Genomic DNA, 20,737 nt, shown 5'->3' with positions numbered 1-20,737 from the left:
ACACACTCTGATACCACACACGCTCTGATACCACACACGCTCTGATACCACACACACACTCTGATACCACACACGCTCTGATACCACACACGCTCTGATACCACACACACACTCTGATACCACACACGCTCTGATACCACACACACTCTGATACCAACACACACACGCTCTGATACCACACACACTCTGATACCACACACACTCTGATATCACACACACTCTGATACCACACACGCTCTGATACCACACACGCTCTGATACCACACACGCTCTGATATCACACACGCTCTGATACCACACACGCTCTGATACCACACACGCTCTGATACCACACACGCTCTGATACCACACACACACTCTGATACCACACACGCTCTGATACCACACACACTCTGATACCACACACACACACGCTCTGATACCACACACACTCTGATACCACACACACTCTGATACCACACACACTCTGATACCACACACGCTCTGATACCACACACGCTCTGATATCACACACGCTCTGATACCACACACGCTCTGATACCACACACGCTCTGATACCACACACGCTCTGATATCACACACGCTCTGATACCACACACGCTCTGATACCACACACGCTCTGATACCACACACGCTCTGATACCACACACGCTCTGATACCACACACGCTCTGATACCACACACGCTCTGATACCACACACGCTCTGATACCACACACGCTCTGATACCACACACGCTCTGATACCACACACGCTCTGATACCACACACGCTCTGATACCACACACGCTCTGATATCACACACGCTCTGATACCACACACGCTCTGATACCACACACGCTCTGATACCACACACGCTCTGATACCACACACGCTCTGATACCACACACGCTCTGATACCACACACGCTCTGATACCACACACGCTCTGATATCACACACGCTCTGATACCACACACGCTCTGATACCACACACGCTCTGATACCACACACGCTCTGATACCACACACGCTCTGATACCACACACGCTCTGATACCACACACGCTCTGATACCACACACGCTCTGATACCACACACGCTCTGATACCACACACGCTCTGATACCACACACGCTCTGATACCACACACACTCTGATACCACGCTCTGATACCACGCACGCTCTGATACCACGCACGCTCTGATACCACGCACGCTCTGATACCACACACACGCACGCTCTGATACCACACACACGCACGCTCTGATACCACACACACGCACGCTCTGATACCACACACACGCACGCTCTGATACCACACACACGCACGCTCTGATACCACACACACGCACGCTCTGATACCACACACACGCACGCTCTGATACCACACACACGCACGCTCTGATACCACACACACGCACGCTCTGATACCACACACACGCACGCTCTGATACCACACACACGCACGCTCTGATACCACACACACACGCACGCTCTGATACCACACACACACGCACACACACACTCTGATACCACACACACACACACACACACACTCTGATACCACACACACACACACACACACACACTCTGATACCACACACACACACACACACACACACACACTCTGATACCACACACACACACACACACTCTGATACCACACACACACACACGCTGATACCACACACACACACACTCTGATACCACACACACTCTGATACCACACACACACACACTCTGATACCACACACACACACACACACACACTCTGATACCACACACACACACTCTGATACCACACACACACACGCTGATACCACCCACACACACGCTGATACCACCCACACACACGCTGATACCACACACACACACACGCTGATACCACACACACACACACGCTGATAACACACACACACACACACGCTGATAACACACACACACACACACGCTGATACCACACACACACACACACACGCTGATACCACACACACACGCACGCTGATACCACACACACACGCACGCTGATACCACACACACACACACGCTGATACCACACACACACACACGCTGATACCACACACACACACACTCTGATACCACACACACACACACACTCTGATACCACACACACTCTGATACCACACACACTCTGATACCACACACACACACACACACGCTGATACCACACACACACACTCTGATACCACACACACACACTCTGATACCACACACACACACGCTGATACCACACACACACACGCTGATACCACACACACACACGCTGATACCACCCACACACACGCTGATACCACACACACACACACACACGCTGATACCACACACACACACACGCTGATACCACACACACACACACGCTGATACCACACACACACACACGCTGATACCACACACACACACACGCTGATACCACACACACACACACGCTGATACCACACACACACACACGCTGATACCACACACACACACACGCTGATACCACACACACACACACGCTGATACCACACACACACACACGCTGATACCACACACACACACACGCTGATACCACACACACACACACGCTGATACCACACACACACGCACGCTGATACCACACACACACGCACGCTGATACCACACACACACGCACGCTGATACCACACACACACGCACGCTGATACCACACACACACGCTGATACCACACACACACACACTCTGATACCACACACACACGCACGCTGATACCACACACACACGCACGCTGATACCACACACACACGCACGCTGATACCACACACACACGCACGCTGATACCACACACACACGCACGCTGATACCACACACACTCTGATACCACACACACTCTGATACCACACACACACACACACACGCTGATACCACACACACACACTCTGATACCACACACACACACTCTGATACCACACACACACACGCTGATACCACCCACACACACGCTGATACCACCCACACACACGCTGATACCACACACACACGCTGATACCACACACACACACACGCTGATACCACACACACACACGCTGATACCACACACACACACGCTGATACCACACACACACACACGCTGATACCACACACACACGCTGATACCACACACACACGCACGCTGATACCACACACACACGCTGATACCACACACACACGCACGCTGATACCACACACACACGCACGCTGATACCACACACACACACGCTGATACCACACACACACACACGCTGATACCACACACACACACACTCTGATACCACACACACTCTGATACCACACACACACACACGCTGATACCACACACACACACTCTGATACCACACACACACACTCTGATACCACACACACACACACACACACACACACTCTGATACCACACACACACACACACACATCTGATACCACACACACACACACACACTCTGATACCACACACACACACACACACACTCTGATACCACACACACACACACACACACACTCTGATACCACACACACACCACACACACACACTCTGATACCACACACACACTCTGATACCACACACACACACACACACACTCTGATACCACACACACACTCTAGTACACACACTCTGATACCACACACAGGAAAAACAGGCTCACTCCCTCCCTCTCTTCCCACCCCCTGCCTCTCTATTCCCTCCCTCCCTCCCTCTCTTCCCACCCCCTGCCTCTCTATTCCCTCCCTCCCTCTCTTCCCACCCCCTGCCTCTCTATTCCCTCCCTCCCTCTCTTCCCACCCCCTGCCTCTCTATTCCCTCCCTCCCTCTCTTCCCACCCCCTGCCTCTCTATTCCCTCCCTCCCTCTCTTCCCACCCCCTGCCTCTCTATTCCCTCCCTCTCTTCCCACCCCCTGCCTCTCTATTCCCTCCCTCCCTCCTCTTCCCACCCCCTGCCTCTCTATTCCCTCCCTCCCTCCCTCTCTTCCCACCCCCTGCCTCTCTATTCCCTCCCTCTCTTCCCACCCCCTGCCTCTCTATTCCCCCTCCCTCTCTTCCCACCCCCTGCCTCTCTATTCCCTCCCTCCCTCCCTCTCTTCCCACCCCCTGCCTCTCTATTCCCTCCCTCCCTCCCTCCCTCTCTTCCCACCCCCTGCCTCTCTATTCCCTCCCTCCCTCCCTCCCTCTCTTCCCACCCCCTGCCTCTCTATTCCCTCCCTCCCTCCCTCTCTTCCCACCCCCTGCCTCTCTATTCCCTCCCTCCCTCCCTCTCTTCCCACCCCCTGCCTCTCTATTCCCTCCCTCCCTCCCTCTCTTCCCACCCCCTGCCTCTCTATTCCCTCCCTCCCTCCCTCTCTTCCCACCCCCTGCCTCTCTATTCCCTCCCTCCCTCCCTCTCTTCCCACCCCCTGCCTCTCTATTCCCTCCCTCCCTCCCTCTCTTCCCACCCCCTGCCTCTCTATTCCCTCCCTCCCTCCCTCTCTTCCCACCCCCTGCCTCTCTATTCCCTCCCTCCCTCCCTCTCTTCCCACCCCCTGCCTCTCTATTCCCTCCCTCCCTCCCTCTCTTCCCACCCCCTGCCTCTCTATTCCCTCCCTCCCTCCCTCTCTTCCCACCCCCTGCCTCTCTATTCCCTCCCTCCCTCCCTCTCTTCCCACCCCCTGCCTCTCTATTCCCTCCCTCCCTCCCTCTCTTCCCACCCCCTGCCTCTCTATTCCCTCCCTCCCTCCCTCTCTTCCCACCCCCTGCCTCTCTATTCCCTCCCTCCCTCCCTCTCTTCCCACCCCCTGCCTCTCTATTCCCTCCCTCCCTCCCTCTCTTCCCACCCCCTGCCTCTCTATTCCCTCCCTCCCTCCCTCTCTTCCCACCCCCTGCCTCTCTATTCCCTCCCTCCCTCCCTCTCTTCCCACCCCCTGCCTCTCTATTCCCTCCCTCCCTCCCTCTCTTCCCACCCCCTGCCTCTCTATTCCCTCCCTCCCTCCCTCTCTTCCCACCCCCTGCCTCTCTATTCCCTCCCTCCCTCCCTCTCTTCCCACCCCCTGCCTCTCTATTCCCTCCCTCCCTCCCTAAATACCAGGAATAGATTGTCCACCATCTATGCGTTATCCAGACAGAAAAGAGAAATAGGCAAAAGAACATTTCGATTTAGAGCAATAAAGAAATGGAATAAATTAACTGAGCAAATCAGAAACCTTTCAATATATAAATTTAAACATTATTTTAAAACAATTTAAATATAATACACAGAAATGTTGTGGGATTACAGTAGATGAAGAATTCATATTTTTTAGATTGATTATTTATTGGTTTATTACGTTAGTATATTATGCATGTTTGTAATATTGTGTTATATGTGAAATTGTGTTCGTATATAAATTGTATTTTAATATTTAAGGACTCTTGGAAGATTAGTCCAAATGGGGACTAAAAGAGATTCAAATCAAATCAAAATCTCTTCCCACCCCCTGCCTCTCTATTTCCTCCCTCTGTCCCTCTCCAGCTGCGTTTGGATGAGGCCCAGGAAGGGGAGTGTCAGGTACTGAGGCAGCAGCTGCAGCAGGAGTTGGAGCTGCTGAACGCCTACCAGAGTAAAATCAAGATGCAGACAGACGCCCAGCACGACAGGGAGAGGAAGGACCTGGAGCAGAGAGTGTCGCTCCGCAGGGCTCTGCTGGAACACAAGGTAGAGGGACTGGAGGGGAGGGAGCAGAGAGTGTCGCTCCGCAGGGCTCTACTGGAACACAAGGTAGAGGGACTGGAGGGACTGGAGGGGAGGGAGCAGAGAGTGTCGCTCCGCAGGGCTCTACTGGAACACAAGGTAGAGGGACTGGAGGGACTGGAGGGACTGGAGGGGAGGGAGCAGAGAGTGTCGCTCCGCAGGGCTCTACTGGAACACAAGGTAGAGGGACTGGAGGGACTGGAGGGGAGGGAGCAGAGAGTGTCGCTCCGCAGGGCTCTACTGGAACACAAGGTAGAGGGACTGGAGGGGAGGGAGCAGAGAGTGTCGCTCCGCAGGGCTCTACTGGAACACAAGGTAGAGGGACTGGAGGGGAGGGAGCAGAGAGTGTCGCTCCGCAGGGCTCTACTGGAACACAAGGTAGAGGGACTGGAGGGGAGGGAGCAGAGAGTGTCGCTCCGCAGGGCTCTACTGGAACACAAGGTAGAGGGACTGGAGGGGAGGGAGCAGAGAGTGTCGCTCCGCAGGGCTCTACTGGAACACAAGGTAGAGGGACTGGAGGGGAGGGAGCAGAGAGTGTCGCTCCGCAGGGCTCTACTGGAACACAAGGTAGAGGGACTGGAGGGACTGGAGGGGAGGGAGCAGAGAGTGTCGCTCCGCAGGGCTCTACTGGAACACAAGGTAGAGGGACTGGAGGGGAGGGAGCAGAGAGTGTCGCTCCGCAGGGCTCTACTGGAACACAAGGTAGAGGGACTGGAGGGACTGGAGGGGAGGGAGCAGAGAGTGTCGCTCCGCAGGGCTCTACTGGAACACAAGGTAGAGGGACTGGAGGGGAGGGAGCAGAGAGTGTCGCTCCGCAGGGCTCTACTGGAACACAAGGTAGAGGGACTGGAGGGGAGGGAGCAGAGAGTGTCGCTCCGCAGGGCTCTACTGGAACACAAGGTAGAGGGACTGGAGGGGAGGGAGCAGAGAGTGTCGCTCCGCAGGGCTCTACTGGAACACAAGGTAGAGGGACTGGAGGGGAGGGAGCAGAGAGTGTCGCTCCGCAGGGCTCTACTGGAACACAAGGTAGAGGGACTGGAGGGGAGGGAGCAGAGAGTGTCGCTCCCGCAGGGCTCTACTGGAACACAAGGTAGAGGGACTGGAGGGGAGGGAGCAGAGAGTGTCGCTCCGCAGGGCTCTACTGGAACACAAGGTAGAGGGACTGGAGGGACTGGAGGGAGGGGAGCAGAGAGTGTCGCTCCGCAGGGCTCTACTGGAACACAAGGTAGAGGGACTGGAGGGGAGGGAGCAGAGAGTGTCGCTCCGCAGGGCTCTACTGGAACACAAGGTAGAGGGACTGGAGGGACTGGAGGGGAGGGAGCAGAGAGTGTCGCTCCGCAGGGCTCTACTGGAACACAAGGTAGAGGGACTGGAGGGACTGGAGGGGAGGGAGCAGAGAGTGTCGCTCCGCAGGGGCTCTACTGGAACACAAGGTAGAGGGACTGGAGGGGAGGGAGCAGAGAGTGTCGCTCCGCAGGGCTCTACTGGAACACAAGGTAGAGGGACTGGAGGGGAGGGAGCAGAGAGTGTCGCTCCGCAGGGCTCTACTGGAACACAAGGTAGAGGGACTGGAGGGGAGGGAGCAGAGAGTGTCGCTCCGCAGGGGCTCTACTGGAACACAAGGTAGAGGGACTGGAGGGGAGGGAGCAGAGAGTGTCGCTCCGCAGGGCTCTACTGGAACACAAGGTAGAGGGACTGGAGGGGAGGGAGCAGAGAGTGTCGCTCCGCAGGGCTCTACTGGAACACAAGGTAGAGGGACTGGAGGGGAGGGAGCAGAGAGTAGTCGCTCCGCAGGGCTCTACTGGAACACAAGGTAGAGGGACTGGAGGGGAGGGAGCAGAGAGTGTCGCTCCGCAGGGCTCTACTGGAACACAAGGTAGAGGGACTGGAGGGGAGGGAGCAGAGAGTGTCGCTCCGCAGGGCTCTACTGGAACACAAGGTAGAGGGACTGGAGGGACTGGAGGGGAGGGAGCAGAGAGTGTCGCTCCGCAGGGCTCTACTGGAACACAAGGTAGAGGGACTGGAGGGGAGGGAGCAGAGAGTGTCGCTCCGCAGGGCTCTACTGGAACACAAGGTAGAGGGACTGGAGGGACTGGAGGGGAGGGAGCAGAGAGGTGGGGGAGGGCAGTGTGTGTGTGTTCGTATGTGTATCTAACTGTTTCTCCCCCTCCCCCTCCCCCCGTCTCTCTCGGTGTCTCCCTCCAGATTGAAGAGGAGATGTTGTCTCTGCAGAACGAGCGTGTGGAGTGTATCAGGTCTCTGTTGGAGCGCCAGGCCAGAGAGATGGAGGCTTTCGACTCAGAGTCCATGAGACTTGGGTTCAGCAACGTGGTCCTGTCCAACCTGCAGGGCTCAGACGCACACGGCAGCCCGGGTGGATCTGGGGCGTCTCAGCACGGTCACAGCCATCACCAGGGGGGGTCGAGCTCCCAGCAGCCGTGGGGTCACCCTGTGCTGGCCGGGGGCCCACCTCCCTGGAGCCTGCACCAGCCCTCTGGAGGGGGGAGTCAGAGGGGAAGTGGGGGGGGCGTGGGCGGGGTCAGGAACAGCCCCCAGGTTATGAGGAGGGCGTCGACGTCGGGAGGTGGGCGGAGCGAACAGGGCATGAGCAGGAGCGCCAGCATCACCTCCCAGATCTCCAACGGATCACACCTGTCATACACCTAGATACACACACACACACACACACACACCTGTCATACACCTAGATACACACACACACACACACACACACACCTGTCATACACCTAGATACACACACACACACCTAGATACACACACACACACACACCTAGATACACACACACACACCTGTCATACACCTAGATACACACACACACACACACTGAAGACACACTTGTGATTTGGGGTGGCAGGGTAGCCTAGTGGTTACAGCGTTGGGCCAGTAACCAAAAGGTTGCTGGATCGACTCCCCGAGCTGACAAGGTACAAATCTGTCGTTCTGCCTCTGAACAAGGCAGTTAACCCACTCTTCCCCAGTAGGCCGTCATTGTAAATAAGAATTTGTTCTTAACTGACTTGCCTAGTTAAATAAAGGATAAATAAATATTAAAATGCACCTGACCAAACCATAATCACACAGGGATGCTGGTCTTCCACAAACGTACAAACATGTGCACACACACACTTACACACACACACAACTTGCGCACGCACACGGCTAGCATACACATTGAAAACAGCACCCTAGGTTCGGGGTCATAGGGGAAACCAGTATCCCTTCCTCCCCAATCTGTTTCTCTCTCTCTTCCTCTCGCTCATCTTCTCTTCAATACTGATAGTATAGACTGACAGGAGACAGTGGAATACAGTAACCCAGCCATGTTGGAATACAGTAACCCAGCCATGTTAGAATACAGTAACCCCGCCATGTTAGAATACAGTAACCCAGCCATGTTAGAATACAGTAACCCCGCCATGTTAGAATACAGTAACCCCGCCATGTTTGAATACAGTAACCCCGCCATGTTGGAATACAGTAACCCAGCCATGTTAGAATACAGTAACCCCGCCATGTTAGAATACAGTAACCCCGCCATGTTGGAATACAGTAACCCCGCCATGTTAGAATACAGTAACCCCGCCATGTTAGAATACAGTAACCCAGCCATGTTGGAATACAGTAACCCCGCCATGTTGGAATACAGTAACCCCGCCATGTTAGAATACAGTAACCCCGCCATGTTAGAATACAGTAACCCCGCCATGTTGGAATACAGTAACCCCGCCATGTTGGAATACAGTAACCCCGCCATGTTAGAATACAGTAACCCAGCCATGTTAGAATACAGTAACCCCGCCATGTTAGAATACAGTAACCCAGCCATGTTGGAATACAGTAACCCAGCCATGTTAGAATACAGTAACCCCGCCATGTTAGAATACAGTAACCCCGCCATGTTAGAATACAGTAACCCCGCCATGTTAGAATACAGTAACCCCGCCATGTTGGAATACAGTAACCCCGCCATGTTGGAATACAGTAACCCCGCCATGTTAGAATACAGTAACCCAGCCATGTTGGAATACAGTAACCCCGCCATGTTAGAATACAGTAACCCAGCCATGTTGGAATACAGTAACCCCGCCATGTTGGAATACAGTAACCCCGCCATGTTAGAATACAGTAACCCAGCCATGTTGGAATACAGTAACCCAGCCATGTTGGAATACAGTAACCCAGCCATGTTATAATGTAGATGTGCCATAGTCTAATAATGTGCCAGTCTCCTCATAGTCTGTTTACCATAGACCTACACACTCATAGTCTGTGTTTGCCATAGACCTACACACTCATAGTCTGTGTTTGCCATAGACCTACACACTCGTAGTCTGTGTTTACCACAGACCTACACACTCATAGTCTGTTTACCACAGACCTACACACTCGTAGTCTGTTTACCACAGACCTACACACTCATAGTCTGTGTTTACCATAGACCTACACACTCATAGTTTGTGTTTGCCATAGACCTACACACTCGTAGTCTGTGTTTGCCATAGACCTACACACTCGTAGTCTGTGTTTGCCATAGACCTACACACTCATAGTCTGTTTACCACAGACCTACACACTCGTAGTCACTTTAAACAAGCCCGTTTAAAGCATTTTACCTTTTGCCAATCCATTAATTTAAGATGGTCTAACACAGTAACACAGGAAGTTGTCATTGATAGAAGATAATGCAGTCACACATGTCACGATGCTAATAAACTCCTTTATAACAACGGCAGGAGAGTGACCACTGATAAACTACCACAGATACTTCCAGGTTACTATTTGTTTCTATTACAGTCGCCAACAGTGAGATTAAACACATTTTGAGATTTCCTGAAACAGGTTTATTTTTAATTTTTTTAAATGCGACACAGAAACGACGTAGGAAGAGGAACGTTGTAGGAAGGTTGTCAGTCAGTGGAGGAAGGAAGGAGATACAGAACAAACAGGATATCAGAACGTCTGTTTAATAGGGAGTAGTTGTACTAGTGCACTACTTTTGACCAGAGCCCTTGGTCAAAAGTAGTGCACTACATGGAGGAACGAATAGGGTGCAATTTGAGATACAGACAGACTGTGAAGTGTGTTATTGAGTTCTATGCTTGTCCTAAACTGAGTGGCGGTAACGGAAAGCCACTCATATAGAGATGCCAAAGAGAAGAGGCTCTTCTCTATAATATCCATGTTGGCCAGAAGTGGCCAGTGCAGGCTTTTGTTCCAACCCAGCACTAAACATTTGGTTTAAATCATGGCCCTCTGTCTACGTAGGTGTCAGCCAAAAGGCCTACAGGCTTCTCAGGGTTCACTGTTAATTTCCACAGCGTCCTGTGTGTCAGTTATAGCCAATAGGATGGTCAGTCGGGGCGATGCTCTGCTCTCATAGGTCCACGTCCCTGTCAGTCTCTGGTCTGGACGGGCATTTTGATCCCATGGCAACAGCACTTTGCCACGGTCATGTGACTTTACAGGGATACTAGCAGTTACTGTACACACTTCTTTAATGTCCACATCAACAACACACACTTTACCATAATGGATCTCAAATTATCCAAATTCACCATCTCTCTCTCTCTCTCTCTTACCTTTTCACCATCTCTCTCTCTCTCTTACCTTTTCACCATCTCTCTCTCTCTCTCTCTCTTACCTTTTCACCATCTCTCTCTCTCTCTCTCTCTTACCTTTCCACCATCTCTCTCTCTCTTACCTTTTCACCATCTCTCTCTCTCTCTCTCTCTTACCTTTTCACCATCTCTCTCTCTCTCTCTTACCTTTTCACCATCTCTCTCTCTCTCTTACCTTTTCACCATCTCTCTCTCTCTCTCTTACCTTTTCACCATCTCTCTCTCTCTCTTACCTTTTCACCATCTCTCTCTCTCTCTCTCTTACCTTTTCACCATCTCTCTCTCTCTCTCTCTTACCTTTTCACCATCTCTCTCTCTCTTACCTTTTCACCATCTCTCTCTCTCTCTTACCTTTTCACCATCTCTCTCTCTCTCTTACCTTTTCACCATCTCTCTCTCTCTCTCTCTCTTACCTTTTCACCATCTCTCTCTCTCTCTCTCTTACCTTTTCACCATCTCTCTCTCTCTTACCTTTTCACCATCTCTCTCTCTCTCTTACCTTTTCACCATCTCTCTCTCTCTTACCTTTTCACCATCTCTCTCTCTCTCTCTCTTACCTTTTCACCATCTCTCTCTCTCTCTCTTACCTTTTCACCATCTCTCTCTCTCTCTCTTACCTTTCCACCATCTCTCTCTCTCTCTCTTACCTTTCCACCATATCTCTCTCTCTCTCTTACCTTTTCACCATATCTCTCTCTCTCTCTCTTACCTTTCCACCATATCTCTCTCTCTCTCTTACCTTTCCACCATCTCTCTCTCTCTCTTACCTTTCCACCATCTCTCTCTTACCTTTCCACCATCTCTCTCTCTCTCTCTCTCTCTTACCTTTCCTCACTCTCCTTTTCCTCTCATCTCCAACCCTCAACAAGCCCTCCCCCCCTGGTCCCCCACCTATGGGCCTGCTGGTGTTGATGAACAGACTGATACGAAAGGGGGGGGGGTGTATAGAACTAGTATAGGAGGTTCAGGCCAAGTTAAATAGTGATTAAGGAAGATGGGTGGAAGTGAGGATTTTGGGATTACAGAATAGGAAGAGAATTCGCAGTGAGGGGTTTTTACAGAATGTTTGAAAGGAGAGTGAGGAAGTTATAGAATGGTGGAAGTATAATGTAGTATGGTTTACATTACACTGTAGGTATTGGTTTATGACTGCTGAATGTCGTTTTGGGTGGGTGGCGAAGCTGCTGTCGCCCCTGCAATGCTCCTGCACCCCCCCCCCAGCTCAAGCTCACCCCCTGTCGTTACCGCCCCCCTACCACTTCCTCCCCACCGGGCCACCCTCCGATTCCCTCCTCAGACAGACCCACCTACCCCCCAGGGAAGGAGCGTATAGGAGAATATTGATGTCTAAATTAAAGTGTATATATATAAAGGTGGATATGTGAAGTGAAGAGCATATATATATATATAAGGTGGGGGAGAAGTGACGAGCGTATATGTGTGTATATATATATAAAGGTGGGGGAGGTGTGGTAAAATAATGATATATAAAATATATATATATATAGTCGATTTAACGTCGATTTCATGTGGGATGTATTGGATAAAATGTGTTAATATTGTACATTTAGAATAAAAAAATAATTTAAAACAAAGAAAAGCAATTCAAAGTCAAGACAAATAAACTGCTTGTATTGTGAAGTCACAAACCACTGTGATAACTGACACGGTCTCTAACAATGGTATTAAACAAGACAATGAATATGAAAACATAGTCAACAACATACCTTGTACACACACAAAAGGTGTGGTTCTGGAGCAGTTCCATTGGGTTCTATTGAGTTCCATTGGGTTCTATTGAGTTCCATTGGAGCCCATTGAGTTCCGTTGGAGTCCATTGAGTTCCGTTGGAGCCCATTGAGTTCCGTTGGAGTCCATTGAGTTCCGTTGGAGCCCATTGAGTTCCGTTGGAGCCCATTGAGTTCCGTTGGAGTCCATTGAGTTCCGTTGGAGCCCATTGAGTTCCGTTGGAGTCCATTGAGTTCCGTTGGAGCCCATTGAGTTCCGTTGGAGCCCATTGAGTTCCGTTGGAGTCCATTGAGTTCCGTTGGAGCCCATTGAGTTCCGTTGGAGCCCATTGAGTTCCGTTGGAGTCCATTGAGTTCCGTTGGAGCCCATTGAGTTCCGTTGGAGCCCATTGAGTTCCGTTGGAGCCCATTGAGTTCCGTTGGAGCCCATTGAGTTCCGTTGGAGCCCATTGAGTTCCGTTGGAGTCCATTGAGTTCCGTTGGAGCCCATTGAGTTCCGTTGAGTTCTGTTGGAGTCCATTGAGTTCCGTTGGAACCCATTGAGTTCCGTTGGAGTCCATTGAGTTCCGTTGGAGTCCATTGAGTTCCGTTGGAGTCCATTGAGTTCCGTTGGAGCCCATTGAGTTCCGTTGGAGCCCATTGAGTTCCGTTGGAGCCCATTGAGTTCCGTTGGAGTCCATTGAGTTCCGTTGGAGTCCATTGAGTTCCGTTGGAGCCCATTGAGTTCCGTTGGAGCCCATTGAGTTCCGTTGGAGCTCCATTGAGTTCCGTTGTCTCCACCAGTTCAGATTCTCCAATGACCTGTGAACTATTCTCAATCTTCTTTCTTTCACACTCATCCTTTCTGAAAAGAACCTTCAGGTCTCTCCCCAAACTGAGGATGAAATGCTCCTCTTCCACCTTCACCTCCTCCCTTTCAATGTTTTTTATTTTCTGTTGGTGTTTTTATTTATCTTATTGAGAGTAATGGTTGGTTTTATCTACATTGATTGATCTCATTTCGATTAGCCATATTATGATGAGTTCTACTTTGAATGGTCAGATTTAAATGAGATTCATCCTTGGGGTGGCAGGATTGCATCTCTGTACAGTCTGTTTGATCAGTATTCCTCTTCATTTGTTTTATTTTCCCAGGTTGAGTTACAGTACCCATTCCCATGTAACCTATGTTAAACTGTATAGATTGTGCAAAAAAAAAAAAAGATGTCTGAAAGATTACATAAAAGAAAACCTATAAATTACAGAAAAATAAAGTGATTTAAAATGTATAAAAGAAGTTGAGAAACAAAGTTTTAGGGGACAAATGTAATGTTTTGTAATTACTGTTTTTGTTGGAAGAGGGCTACTGGACAAAGAATCGACTGTAATAAAGTCATTTTAGTACTTCTGAGTCCTGTCGGAGTGTAGTGTGGGTACAGCGTGATTACGCGTGTGTGTGTTTGTGCGTGCATACTTCTTATTCAAAAACTCTGCAGGACAATGACAGTAGATGATTGTGGAAAGAATACAAATCCTTCTAGCTTTATTTAAAGAAGATGTATAAACCAAACACATGACCATGAGTTTTTCGGCATCAGATCACATGGTGGGTCGGGTATGGCACCTTGCACTGTTGAAAGGCTGAAATGGCATTTCATTCCCTATAAGCCCCTTTCTGTGTTTGCAAACATTGCGGCACAAAGGGCGACGCACGTGCAAAACCCCTCCCTGCTAACAGGGAAACCGCTATTTACGGATGCAGGGCCTGCATCTACCATTTCTACCAATCTGCATCACAGTTAAGGATCTTTTTTTTTTTGTGAAAGTTTCATTTAAATAAACATTTTATTTTCTCTAAATTGTCACGTGGTTAATCTTAAATCTGAAGTAAAATGATAAAAATACAACTAAGGGCGAGAGCACCAGCCTCTCCTTTACGGACGTATCACTAAGCCTATTCCCTCAGAGTTTCCTCTCGGGACAGAGAGCGGTGTGTTTTTGTCTTCGCTGGATATATGGGATCATCAGATCCTGATATTTTGCTCTTTCACACAGAGGTTTGATGGTTATTGAGGCCACGAGTGTTTTAATTATTCTATTTTTTTTTAACTGAGGCACCATCATTCGCAATGGATGTAAAAAAAAATTTAAAAAAGGACTTTGTTCGCAATGTGTGAGGTGAAGAAAAAACGACTTAGAAGCTCAGTTTATAGTGGTGGAGGTGGTGGGTTAAGACAATAAGAAATCAGACTTTGCCAAATGTTGGACTAGTTACGGATGTCGTCAATCGTAAAAAGCTCTAGTGGCATTCGGAAAGTATTCAGACCCCATGACTTTTTCCACATTTTGTTATGTTACAGCCTTATCCTAAAATTAATGAAATATGTTTTTTCCTAAGCAATCTATATACAATACCCCATAATGATAAAGCGAAAACAGGTTTTTAGAAATGTTGGCACATTTATTAAACATAAAAAACAAATACCTTATTTACATAAGTATGCAGACCCTTTGCTATGAGACTTGAAATTGAGCTCATGTGCATCCTGTTTCCATTGATCATCCTTGAGATGTTTCTACAACTTGATTGGATTCCACCTGTGGTAAATATAATTAATTAGACATAGTTTGGAAAGAGCAAAAACCAAGCCATGAGGTCGAAGGAATTGTCCGTAGACACCCAAGACTGGATTGTGTCAAGGCACAGATCTGGGGAAGGGTACCAAAACATTTCTGCAGCGTTGGTGGTCCCCAAGAACACAGTGGCCTCCGTCATTCTTAAATGGAAGAAGTTTGGAACCACTAAGACTTCCTAGAGCTGGCCGCCCGGCCAAACTGAGCAATAAGGGGGGGGAGGGCCTTGGTCAGTATATAATAACTATCTTCAAAGTAATGACTCGGGACGTTGGGTTTGAAATGAAAGCTTATTTTAGTAATAATATTGTTTCACGTTACATTTAACAACTTTAGATTCTACAAACAATAAAAGTAAATTGCTAGCGAAAAATCAGGATAATCACTTGTCACTTGACATAACTGGCGCGATCTCTCTCTACCTCCTGTCGCAAGGCATTCTGGAACTTGCAGTCAAAAGCGTAATCCAATACTAACCAATACAACAAAATATGTATGTAGTTCTCTCAATCTCCAACACACAAATTATAATACAATTACATATGTAAATAACTCTAATGAAAATATCTTTAGATACAGCTCAATGAATTAACTTAAACATTAACTCTGTAACCCATTAAAGTTACAACAGTCAGGGAGGTGACCAAGAACCCAATGATCACTCTGACAGAGCTCCAGAGTTCCTCTGTGAAGATGGGGGAACTTTCCAGAAGGACAACCATCTCTGCAGCACTCCAACAATCAGGCCTTTATGATAGAGTGGCCAGACGGAAGCCACTCCTCAGTATAAGACACATGACAGCCCACTTGGAGTTTTCCAAAAGGCACCAAAAGACTCTCAGACCATGAGAAACAAGATTCTCTGGTCTGATGAAACCAAGATTGAACTCTTTGGCCTGAATGCCAAGCATCACGTCTGGAGGAACCCTGGCACCATTCCTATGGTGAAGCATGGTGGTGGCAGCATCATGCTGTGGGGGATGTGTTTCAGCGGCAGGGACTGGGAGACTAGTCAGGATCGAGGCAAAGATGAACGGAGCAAAGTACAGAGAGATCCTTGACGAAAACCTGCTCCAGAGTGCTCAGGACCTCAGACAGGGGCGAAGGTTCACCTTCCAAGAACAACGACTCTAAGCGCACAGCCAAGACAACACAGGAGTGGCTTCGGGACAAGTCTCTGAACGTCCTTGAGTGGCCCAGCCAGAGACCAGACTTGAACCAGATCGAACATCTCTGGAGAGACCTGAAAATAGCTGTGCAGCAATGCTCCCCATCCAACCTGACAGAGCTTGAGAAGATCTGCAGTTAAGAATTGGATTTCTAAAAACGTGTGTGTAGATTGATGATATTAATTTGTTTATTTCTTTTTTAGAATAAGGCTGTAACTCAACAAAATGTGGAAAAAGTCAAGGGTTCTGAATACTTTCCAAAGGCACTGTATGTACATGAAGGTATATATACCATTTTTGCAAACGTTTTTATCCAAAGCGACTTAGTTTTTGTGAGTGTATCCATTTTCATACTTGTCCCCTGTTGGCATTGAATCCACGACCATGGTGGGTACAAGCGGACTATACTTCCAACTACACTTTTCTCTCCTCCCTCTGTCGTCCCTCTCTCTAGCTACGCTTCTCCCTCTGTCCTCCCTCTCTCTATCTACGCTACTCCCTCTGTCCTCCCTCCCTCTATCTACGCTTCTCCCTCTGTCGTCCCTCCCTCTATCTACGCTTCTCCCTCTGTCCTCCCTCTATCTACGCTTCTCCCTCTGTCCTCCCTCTCTCTATCTACGCTTCTCCCTCTGTCCTCCCTCTCTCTATCTACGCTTCTCCCTCTGTCCTCTCTCTCTCTATCTACGCTTCTCCCTCTGTCCTCTCTCTATCTACGCTTCTCCCTCTGTCCTCCCTCTCTCTATCTACGCTTCTCCCTCTGTCCTCCCTCCCTCTATCTACGCTTCTCCCTCTGTCCTCCTATCTACGCTTCTCCCTCTGTCTACCTAATCTTCTCTCTCCATCTACCCTTCTCTCTCTGTCCTCCCTCTCGCCATCTCTCTCTGCAGGTATGTTTGATGTGGTTGTGGTCGTCAGAGCTATGGCTCCTGGTTATGTGCCTTCTGAAAATATTCACAACCTCTTGACTTTTTCCAAATGTTGTTGTGTTACAGCTTGAATTTGAAATGGATTAAATGTAGATGTTTTTTTGTCACTGGCCTAAACACAATACCCCATAATGTCAAAGTGGAATTATGTTTTAGACTTACAAAATTAATACAAAATGAAAAGCTGAAATGTCTTGAGTCAATAAGTATTCAACCCCTTTGTTATGGTAAGCATAAATAAGTTCAGGAGTAAACATTTCCTTAACAAATCACATAATAAGTTGTGTGGACTCCCTCTGTGTGGAATAATAGTGTTTAACATGGCTTCTGAATGACTACCTCATCTCTGTACCCCACACATACAATTATCTGTAAGGTCCCTCAGTCAAGCAGTGAATTTGAAATATGACGTTTGGCATTCAGGCCCAAGAGTTCAATCTTGGTTTCATCAGACCAGAGAATCTTGTTTCTCATGGTCAGAGTCCTTTACGTACCTCTTGGCAAAATCCAAGCGGGCTGTTGTGCCTTTTACTGAGGAGTGGCTTCCGTCTGGCCACTCTACCATAAAATGCCTGATTGGTGGAGTGCTGCAGAGATGGTTGTCCATTCTTCGACCTCATGGCTTGGTATTTGCTCTGACATGCACCGTCAACTGTGGGACCTTGTATAGACAGGTGTGTGCCTTTCCAAATCATGTCCTAACAATTTAATTTATCACAGGTGGACTCCAATCAAGTTGTAGAAACATCTCAAGGATGATCAATGGAAACAGGAATAGAGATATGAATGATGGATTTTTTCCCACATTTTTCTTCTTCACTATAGCGTCTAAGTGCCAAATAAAGTAACAGAGTTGACATTTGTATCTTAAATCGGCCATAAATCTCCTTGTGAAAGAGGGAGTGGAAGCTTGTTGTGTACAACAGGGAGGGGCAATTGAAGGCAAGCTTTTAAAAAAACAAAAAACAAATTGTTAAAACATTTCTAGACTGTCTAATGGGTTTGGCGTGTTAAAGCTCGACCAACTCAGTTTTCCACCACAAAATACCAGAAAATGGCCAAAAAAAAGAGTAGAACCAACTGACTTGCTTTTACACTATGATTGTACTATTAGATGTTTAATGTCTCTTTTGATAAAAAATATTTTACCATATTAAAACGAGAGGTCGGTTCACGTTTCATGTATCACGGTTGCCCTTAAGGAACAGACGTAAATGAATCACTAATCATATTACATAAATAATCATCTTCAGATTATTGTCAAAGCAACAACATAACTAGGACTTTACAATGACGGAGAAATGTTGGGGTTAAGTGGGATAAAATGATGGTGAAAACACGGAGAAATGTTGGGGTTAAGTGGGATAAAATGATGGGGAAAACACGGAGAAATGTTGGGGTTAAGTGGGATAAAATGATGGGGAAAACACGGAGAAATGTTGGGGTTAAGTGGGATAAAATGATGGGGAAAACACGGAGAAATGTTGGGGTTAAGTGGGATAAAATGATGGGGAAAACACAGAGAAATGTTGGGGTTAAGTGGGATAAAATGATGGGGAAAACACGGAGAAATGTTGGGGTTAAGTGGGATAAAATGATGGGGAAAACACGGAGAAATGTTGGGGTTAAGTGGGATAAAATGATGGGGAAAACACGGAAAGATGTTGGGGTTAAGTGGGATAAAATGATGGGGAAAACACGGAGAAATGTTGGGGTTAAGTGGGATAAAATGATGGGGAAAACACGGAAAGATGTTGGGGTTAAGTGGGATAAAATGATGGGGAAAACACGGAGAAATGTTGGGGTTAAGTGGGATAAAATGATGGGGAAAACACGGAAAGATGTTGGGGTTAAGTGGGATAAAATGATGGGGAAAACACGGAGAAATGTTGGGGTTAAGTGGGATAAAATGATGGGGAAAACACGGAAAGATGTTGGGGTTAAGTGGGATAAAATGATGGGGAAAACACGGAAAGATGTTGGGGTTAAGTGGGATAAAATGATGGGGAAAACACGGAAAGATGTTGGGGTTAAGTGGGATAAAATCTTCCCAGAAGTGACACAGGGTTGATGGAGGCACATATTCATAAACGCAGAATTTTGGCACTTTAGCAAGTCTTTGTTTCATATTTATTGAATTTTCCATGTAGTCTATATTTAAAGGGCACTTCAGTTAATATAACAGGCTTTTTAAAATTCAATATTGGTGCATCATTTCTTCTTACAATATCAAAAAGGCAGTTACGAGCTACGCAAATCCATAAAAAAGCAAAATATATACAAACTCAAACTTGAATAGATGTTTGACAACTCAAGCCTGGCTACGCAAGAACTACAGGCTTTCACAGACAACAAATCCAGCCTTGTGGTGCCTCCCTCCCAGATGAGCTTAACACTATGCTCGTTTCAAGGCAGACGATACCGAGCCATCCAGAAAGGCTCTCACCGCTCTGGACGACCAGGTGCTGTCACTCTCCGAGACTGACTTGAGGAAAACTCTCAAAAGAGTGATTACTCAACAAACAAACAAAAATGCTGACCCAGATGGCATTCTCAGACATCTTTAACCTGTCCCTGTCCCAAGCTGTAGTCCCCACTTGCTTCAAGGAGATCACCATCGTACCAGTGCCCCCCCCAAAAAAAATCAGGGTAACATGCCGAAATGATTATCGCCCTGTCGCACTTGTCCCGGTCATCATGAAGTGCTTCGAGAGGCTGGTCACGGCCCACATCAAGGCCAGTATGCCAGTCACACTGGACCCACTCCAGTTTGCCTACCGCTCCAACAGATCCACGGAAGATGCCATTTCCATCGCTATTCACATGGCCGTAACACATCTGGACAAGAGGAACACCTATGTGAGAATGCTGTTCATTGACTACAGTTCAGCATTCAACACTATTGTTCCCTCCAAGCTCGTCACCAAGTTCAGAGCCCTGGGTCTGGACACTA

The 20,737-nt window shown here is 48.4% G+C and overlaps 2 protein-coding genes across 3 annotated transcripts in view; both read left to right on the top strand.

Annotated features, from left to right (window-relative positions):
• The window catches only part of LOC106603990 (serine/threonine-protein kinase TAO1-B), a 66,427-nt gene extending 56,046 nt beyond the window's left edge, over nt 1-10,381 (top strand). For both annotated transcript variants that reach the window (XM_045717428.1, XM_045717427.1), the window contains exons 20-21: nt 5,470-5,652; nt 7,894-10,381. In XM_045717428.1, coding sequence (XP_045573384.1) covers nt 5,470-5,652; nt 7,894-8,355 — 645 coding nt within the window. In that variant the 3' untranslated portion in view covers nt 8,356-10,381. The remainder of the gene's footprint in view (nt 1-5,469; nt 5,653-7,893) is intronic.
• On the top strand, nt 8,968-10,561 carry LOC123742512 (uncharacterized). Its single transcript, XM_045717429.1, has 2 exons — nt 8,968-9,056; nt 9,105-10,561. Exons 1-2 carry the CDS (start codon nt 9,031-9,033, stop codon nt 9,901-9,903), a joined length of 825 nt encoding a protein of 274 aa, XP_045573385.1. The 5' UTR covers nt 8,968-9,030; the 3' UTR covers nt 9,904-10,561.
• The last annotated feature ends 10,176 nt before the right edge of the window (nt 10,562-20,737 follow it).

Source organism: Salmo salar, chromosome ssa04 (assembly GCF_905237065.1).
Source record: "Salmo salar chromosome ssa04, Ssal_v3.1, whole genome shotgun sequence".
In the NCBI taxonomy this organism is placed as follows: Eukaryota; Metazoa; Chordata; class Actinopteri; order Salmoniformes; family Salmonidae; genus Salmo; species Salmo salar.
This window is presented reverse-complemented; position numbering and strand designations above follow the sequence as displayed.